The sequence below is a fragment of the Athene noctua genome, chromosome 5, assembly GCF_965140245.1.
Source record: "Athene noctua chromosome 5, bAthNoc1.hap1.1, whole genome shotgun sequence".
Taxonomy (NCBI): domain Eukaryota; kingdom Metazoa; phylum Chordata; class Aves; order Strigiformes; family Strigidae; genus Athene; species Athene noctua.
Window position 1 is genome coordinate 2,524,041 of NC_134041.1, and position 8,142 is coordinate 2,532,182.

General features: G+C 42.6%; 1 protein-coding gene across 2 annotated transcripts; it reads right to left on the reverse strand.

Annotated features, from left to right (window-relative positions):
- Window positions 1-816: 816 nt before the first annotated feature.
- LEPROT (leptin receptor overlapping transcript) lies at window positions 817-6,696 on the reverse strand. 2 transcript variants are annotated; one of them, XM_074906027.1, is made up of 4 exons: window positions 6,615-6,696; window positions 6,326-6,401; window positions 5,317-5,503; window positions 817-4,100 (listed from the first exon to the last, which is right to left on the reverse strand). In XM_074906027.1, the coding sequence occupies exons 1-4, from the start codon at window positions 6,628-6,630 to the stop codon at window positions 3,984-3,986; spliced, it is 396 nt and encodes a 131-aa protein (XP_074762128.1). In that variant the 5' UTR covers window positions 6,631-6,696; the 3' UTR covers window positions 817-3,983. The 2 variants fall into 2 exon arrangements, with proteins under 2 accessions (XP_074762128.1, XP_074762129.1); XM_074906028.1 differs by lacking the exon at window positions 817-4,100 and adding an exon at window positions 4,107-4,976.
- Window positions 6,697-8,142: the final 1,446 nt, after the last annotated feature.

Genomic DNA, 8,142 nt, shown 5'->3' on the forward strand with positions numbered 1-8,142 from the left:
GGATAGGCAAGAGAAGTTACACCATACAGATAATACTACCAAATCCAGAACCAGGTTAAATAAGGGAGCTGAGGAACCAAGCCTAGGGCCTGAAGTTACCCCATAGGCAAAGCACGAGCTGGGGCAAGGCAGCACACAACAGAGATCCCAACTACTCATTCTGCAACACATGGGCAAAGGCAGCAGCTAACGGATTCAAAGGGCAAATATACTCACCTTCTCCTAAGCTCTGTGGCTCACAGCGTTGCTGTAAACGGAAAGCATCAGCTACTCAGAACGCAGACTCTACAGCTGCCTCCTCCTGACGGTGGGTGCTTTTGCAAATTGATTAAAATAACTGAGCAGGCTTCGTTTTCGCAAGCACCGGTGGGATCAAAATCACCCACTTCAATATATTCACCAACTCAACTACAGGAGTACTGACCTAGAAAAGAAAGAGAGCTTTGATGCCCCCTGCATCCCCGCCCACCCGTGCAGATGTGTCTTACTCCAGACTCTTTTGAAGCCAGGAAAGGGGGAGAGGTCAAGTGCTGCCTTACACACCACCTTTTTCTGAACGTCCTTACAAAGCTCACAGATTTAGGTAAGAGATAAGGGATGGTAATTTACCTGCATATTTGAATACAGCCACTACAATACATTCTAATGCATGTCATAACAATAATTCCACCTCCTCCAATTAGATCACGGCTTCTGAAATTTGTTCATGACACCATTTACACCACTGTGAAAGCACCACAGGAGACATTTTATCTTCCTCCTCACACAAGAGTCTGTTGTCACCTCTTGAAATTTAAGACAGACAAACACTTAAGCATCAGATGTTTATTAGACAATTCAAAAAGCCAGTTTTATTAGACAATTCGAAAAGTAGAATGTGTTTTAATTTCCATGTTTTAATACTTCATCATGTCAAGAACCTGGCAATCACAGAAAATAAAAATAGTGTTTACAAAAGTTACAAAAGCTGCACTGCATTCCAAATTACAGAAAACATGGTTAGTTGACAAGGAAGCTTTATAAAATGCAGTAACAGATTTTCAGCTGATTATGAAACATAGTGATATTGCCATGTATGCATTCACAAAAATCGGCATAGTATCGAAACTAAGGCACTTTGGATACACAGTATTCACTTCCATATAGGAAAACAATTTCAGAGAAACCACAGTAAATTGCTACTGGTAGATAGTGACAGTATGCCCAGCACTGGCCATCAAAGCACCAGGTTTGTGTGAATGAATGAAAGCTCTTGATAAAAAAAAGCACTGAAAATTTTTTTTACCCTATTTGATATCAAAGACTCATTCAAGAAAATTTAAAGAGGTCAAGGAAGATTTCCATGACTTAAACACATTTTTTTTTTTTTTAAACATTTTAAAATAAAAGTCCATGGTGAAAACCGCATGAAGTTCACATTAAGGGTTAGTGCGTGTCATTGCTTCAAAAGAAAAAAAAAAAAAAGCATTGACTTTCTCCACATTTACCTGCCATTTCATGAGGTACCCACCAACCACAGTAATATCAAAGGAAATACAGTACAACTGAATAATTTGTCAAAGAAGCAACCTCTCTTCAAGGCTGCACTTTTTAATCCTCCTTCCCATTTTAGATTGTCGTATGTTTACTGCCTGTATCCCAACCTGCCACAAGCACACTATTTACTAACAGATCTCCAAATAACGATTCTCTAGCTCAAAGAAAAAGTAATTTCCGCGGGTTTTCACACCACTGTCTTGAAAGAAAAATTTAACCAGTAATTGAGTAATTTTGTAACTTCTATTGCAGCCTTTGGTATGTAAATTCTAAGAAGTAAAAATACTCAGGAATCTAACCCTGCAAGCACACGTGTATTTTAACAGGAGTTAAAAAGAACTGTTAGTAATAACATTAGGCATTTACAGGATCAGGCACTTAAATTTTGTGTTATTGTTGCTGTTTTACCTCGCTAATTTGAATGAAAAATGCCATTGTATAGGAAAAAAAAAGGCAACTTCTTCAGAAATCAAAGCAGCACTTACATGTGGAAACTATGGTTAGTCTAAACTACCTGGCTCATAATTAGAACAAATAATTTCCACAGCAGTACTTTACAAATCAGTAGGGTCCAACAGATTTCACCTAAAGTCAGGAAGAAGACATTGTAAGAGAACTTGTTGATGCACAGCATCTTCACAAGCATATTCCTCTTATGTCTTGGACGAAGCATTAACATCCAGAAAACAAAACAACTGTCCTTTAACATCAATTCTTCTTTGACAAGAATGACAGCCTAGACGCACTTCAGTACGAAATACAGCTACTCAGCATTCCTCGGTACTGAAGTGCTCACCCTACACGCATCTGAAGTTTCAATTTAAACATGTAATTAACCTTCCTGAAGCATGATACTCCATTCCTGCTTAAGTGATATTACTTGGACTGCAGAACGATTTCTGTATCCTTCTTCTAGAGCACTGAGCGTGAACAAAAGACCCAGTACCAGAGCACTCATGTAACATTCATTAATGTATGAACCTTTGCTCTGCACAGCAATCCACAGGACACCAGTTTGCAGTACACGAGTACTGGGAGTTTTGGAGAGCAGCGTAAGTAGCTCCATACAACTCAGGGGGCAAAAAGCCCTGAGTTGGTGAAGCTGCCGCGTCTTGTAGGGTGGATTCTACTACCTCCTTACACAACGTCCCTCATAGCTACGCAGGGTGATAGCAGTCTGCTGTCAACTAACTCACACAACTACAGAACGCTCGTTTGCAATCTACCACTCTAAAGCACTTCCAATAGCCAAACATCCCCTGTGCAGGAATTCAGCTTCTTACTTCACAGAGCAGAAACCTCTTTATGTTCATTTTTCTACGAAAGAATAAACTAAGGTGTCTCTTCCTTTACCCCCTTGCAGATTACCGAGATGTCTTCTAGAGTTAGGGCTGTATCAAATGCGGTTTTACAAAACCACGTGCCTCCATAATTTGCAGGATTCAGCAAGTCAAAACAGTAACACAGTTTGCTTGTGGAAGTGTGATTATGTAAATGTTTACTAGGATAATGCTATTTAAAAATATAGTGTTTTAATATAGCAATCTTTCTTACAGACAAAAATAAAAGAGTAGTGGAGTAAGTATGTTTTAAAATCAATGAGAACTGAACAGATAAGAAGTCCTACCCAGCAGAACACTCACTTCATTGCAGTTTTGACATTTCACACGTAAGAAAACAAGAGTTGAACACTACATTGTGATTGCAAGTGGCCTGAGGATAGTTTCTTCCTTTATGAACCTTCATAACAGAAGTAATGTCAGCTCTAAGCATTAGAGAGGCATTAAAATATGTATTATTCCTGTAACATATCCACAGCTGTTAAGTTGAATAGGGACAAAGCCTGAGTATCTTTGGAAGGGAATTATTTTTTAAGTGAACACCATGAGCAGAAGGAAGGATATTAACCAGGGTTACTTTGTTTTTCTTTCACTAGGTAGTAAAAGAGTTGGCATAACCTATGTTTGATTTTATGTTACCAAGAACAAACAGTAAAATTGCAATTACTCAAATGAAAAGGACTCATTCATCCCTAATCAGAGTAGAAAGACTGAACAATACCGATTAGGATAATCTTTACGTTGGCCTATTTTGATTACACAGTTAAAAAACCCAACAGGTGACCAACATCACATGTATCAATGATATTACTGCAATTACAACAAAAGTTAATGCATATTAGTGAAAAAATGAGTCAAACAGGTTACGTTTTGTAAACTTATTTGGGGACAAATTTGCAATGGTGATTCCATTAAGACAACTGTCACAAAGGCCTTCTCCCTTTGGCTGAAATGCATTTTTAAAAAGCATGTCATGATCTGATATTGTAAAGCTACATGCATATGCCCAGCACGCACACGTATGTTATCATATATACACATATACACACACAGAGTATACATACGGTGATACATGCTGTAAAATATTACCAGCATCACAGCGACGTCCTACCACTGTTCCCAGCTAAAGTCATCTCCTCTACCAAACACAAGAAAAAAGCCTAAAATAGTAAGGAAAATGACTGCATTGCCAGCCAGCACCAGACCACAGGCTCCCCATTTGATCTGAAATGCAAGGAAATGACAAAGTCAAAGCAGTTCTTATAAGATAGGTTCAGGTCAGTTATTTATATCCATTAGATAAACTAAACGAAATACTACAGAAAGGTGCTAAAAGCATAAAGCAAGAAGACAAACAATAAATAATTCAATTTATATGAACAATTATTCAATTAGCAACCGCTCCTATTATTAATACAAGACTTCAACAGACAGGCTAATAACGCTATGTTTTAGCACAAAATAATTACCCTGCCATACAAGCCACTAAACCATACCCAAGTCATAGAAAAAAAAAATCTGGTAAAACTAGTGCTCTCCTTTAATTGCTATACAACAGAGCAAGAGATAATCTTTCAAATAAATGCCAGTAACAAGCATGGAACACAGTACATGTTCTCAAAGGTAAATAGCTTTCTCCAACGATCTGCTCGACTAAGTTTACTCAAATAAGCAGCAAGTACTCTTAAAAGATGTAGCTGTGAATTAGAGTCCCCCCTCGTGGTCACTTCTGCGTCTGCCTAGTTTCAGGTCCACAAAACCAAAAATACAGCGTCAGGGAAATTGTGCATTACAAATAAATTAAAACCAAGCACTCAGGTTTTAAGCAAAACTGAAAGACTGAAGGGGAAAACCAATGCAACACAGAAAAATGTCACTGGGTAGTTTGGGAGACAGGATGAAAGAGTTCTTGCCTTGCAAAACAAATGTGACAAAAGTCTCACCGCTGAAGAGCAGTTCAGAGAGCAAAGAGAAAAGAAGCTAGCAGAATTTCCTCAGATTTTAAGGGGACAAAGCATGAAAACCAGAAGGGTAGCTCTGGAAGTTTGGCCCTTTATCTTTTAACTCATAATGCACTCCAGTCAGCAAGTTTTCAGCATCCTAAATGGAGAAAGCAGACATTCCAAGATAAAAATAAGGAAGGTGGCACAAGAAGCAGTGCAAAAGCTGATGAGACAGAGAGGCATGAGATGTAGGAGATAGTATCCTGTATTGGACCAAAACAAATCTGGAAAAAAACCACAACTAAAAACTTTTCAGTAATGCAAGTCATTTGTTCAGGTCAAAAAGCAGCATTGACAGACAAAATTTCATCAGAGTGAATCTAGAAACATCACAGTAATGAGATTAATGACGGGACTTAAAAACAGCAACAGTGCAACTTAAAAGATTACACTCAGTAACTGGTGCCTTACCACAAAAATTCGCAAGCAGAACTTACCGCTTCAACCCGTGCAAGGATTATAGGAAATCCAAAAGCAGAAACAACAATTCCAGTTGTGAAGAAATACGCCAATTCCCTGCAGGCACTGCTGGCTGCATCACTGTCATCACTTACTCTTTTTGCAATGAAGTGGGGAATGGGGCAGATGAAGTAAAATATTAAGACAAACAGAGGCCAATATACACTGGGGAGGAGGGGAAAAAAAGGAAATACATCATCAGTTTAGATGGATGCTTCAATAAAACCTATCTTCAGTTTAGAAATAGTAATTGCAATCACCGTAATCCTTCTTTATGGTTTGAAAAGTGGATGATGTGATTTAACCACAAGATTTCACCCGAAGGGGCAATCCTACCTCAATTTCCCTGCACACAAGCACTCGTACGACCTCACGAGGAGACTCTCTCAAACGACCAAACGTTAATTGATTTTTACATTTGCATCACCTTGCTGATTCAGCTCACACCACCGCCTCACAAAACCGACAGTCACCACACAGGGAACAGGAAACGCACACGAGCAGGCCGGGAATCAAGAGCTTTCCCAAATTAGAGGGATGGTGGAGTATCCACAAGGCGGCTGGGAAGGCACACCCTCACGCTCTCATTAGCTTCTTCCGGATTTTTTAGGTTTCACAGACATCCCAGCTGGAGTCTTGTGGTAGAAGGGTTGTTTAAAGAAACAGGGAAGTAAGGGGAAGAGTTGTGCGAGGTTAAAAAGGAGTGTTTAGCAAGATGGCACTGCTTTTCCTGAAGAAGCGTAGAGCTGCTTTCAGTCGGGTTTTGGATGTAAACACAAGGCTAAGGAGGTGGTTGGAAGTAGACGAGCTTTAAGGTCCCTTCCAACCCATTTTGTGATTCGATGATTTAATCACAGTAAACTTCTACACACCAAAAGCCAGGAAGCAGGTGGCTGCTAAGAGCGCGGGACAACTCAATTAAACGCCATTAACACCTCAATTAACAGCTACAAAGGGAAGTTTGGGAAAGGAAGCCGGCCCGCTCACCCGTAGTACTCCAGGGCGCAGCCCAGCATCAGGAACGTCAGCCCGATGGCTCCGCTGAAGGACAGCGCCACGAGAGCTGCAACGGCACAGGGCAGGCCGTGAGGCGGGACCCGCCGCACCGGGCACCGGGCACCGGGCACCCCCCCACCCCCCTCCGCCCCCCCCCCGCTGAGGCGATGCCCGGGAAGGGGAAGCGCAACGCGCTCGCTCCGCGCCCTCCGAGGAAGCGGAGAGCCCCGGCCCGCGGGCGGGCACCGGCTGGGAGCTCCGTGCCGGCAGCGCTCGGTACCTTTGATGCCCGCCATGTTCGCGGCGCTGACCGACGCCGAGCTGAGGTGGCGGCAGGCGACTTCCGCCTCCCGGCCGCTGGCCCCGCCCCCTCCCGCGTCACGTGAGCGGCCGTCTTAAAGCGCCGGCGGCACCTGCAGGGGGCGTGTCCCGGAATGCCCCGCCCCTGCCGGGGCTGGCGCGGAGGCCGCGAGCCGCCCGTCGCCTCCAGTCAGGCCGCGGGGCGGGTGTCCAACACCCCCGCACCCCCCAAGTCCACAAATATTGTCGTATTGGTGTGCATGTGCGTGAATACACGTGTATCTGTGCGCACGGGCGCGATTTAAACACATAAATGCAGTTTTAAAGCGCGCCCGCCCCTCAGTCACCGCCATTTTGCAGGCCGCTCCTGAAAAAACAGTGTTTTCACCCCCAAAACCAGGCCTGGTCATCTCCTGGTCTTACGCAGAGCCATCTCAGGATATGCGTCATCCACCCTTCTGCTAATCCTCACCAAGAAAGGCATGGCTTTTTTAGAGCTGTATTTTTCAAGCCTTAGATTTTTAAGATCCCGGTTTTGACCCAAGCACGGCCTTTTTGGAGGGAGATTTTTGCACAGCCCTTTGGATCCGCCTCCCCAGAAAGGGCTGCTTTTGATGTCGCACATCTCTGCCTCTCAGCTCTTCTCCCCGTTTCACTTTTTCCCAACTTCATTATTAACTTTAAATTATTTAGAGCCAAGAAGACAGCCTTATTAAAAGACCAGGCTTAAGTAACTCAACAAGTGAAAACTGTGCTACGTTTGCCGACTTGCTCGGCTGCGGCTCTCCGAAGCGTAGTAGCATAAGAATAGCAAGTGACAAATTGTTTCCAAAATGTCTTAATTTGGGAAAAAAACACCTGGAATGCCAACCTGTGAATTGCCACACGGCCTCAGTGACCACTTTAGAGAGGCGACGCTGTCACTGGCCAAGGCACACCAGCCCTAGCCTGGGAGCAGATGTACGATATAAACGTAGTCTGGTCACAGTTTGTGAGCAGCAAATGAACTCGGCATTTCTGGGCTTATTTTGAACATGGTGTAGAGACCTTTTCACTCTTAAGAGCAGAACAGATCCTTTGGCTGTCATCAATAAGCAAAAAAGCTCTAGGAGTTTCAATACAAGCTTACATCTTGGTACGGCTGCTCACGTAAAGGGCTTTGGACCTACAATAAATACACATTATGCACTTGATTTAACTTGCCTAAAAAAATCAAAATACAGAAGCAATTTAAGTTACCATCTTCTGTTTCAGCTGGGTTGAAGGGTTTTTCTCTTAAGCACGAAAGGCTGAATCTTTACCGATTGCAAATTTTCTCTAAATTAAGCCCTTACGGTTCTTACAATCTGCCTGCAGTAATGGGAACTGCCTTCTTCGTGTACCTTGTTTGCTCTTGTGGAAATAAGAGCTCTAGGAAAAAAAAAAAAAAACAAAACCCACAACATTTGTGTCTAGATAAGTAATTTATGGCTGCCTTTCACAGGTCCCACCCAACTCTGCACAGAGAC

Coding starts and splice junctions, on each gene's coding strand:
- LEPROT (XM_074906027.1), bottom strand. Junction 5,504..6,325: donor TGCGCCCTGGAGTACTACGG/GTGAGCGGGCCG, acceptor CCTCCTCCCCAG/TGTATATTGGCCTCTGTTTG. Junction 4,101..5,316: donor TCCTTGCACGGGTTGAAGCG/GTAAGTTCTGCT, acceptor CTTGCATTTCAG/ATCAAATGGGGAGCCTGTGG.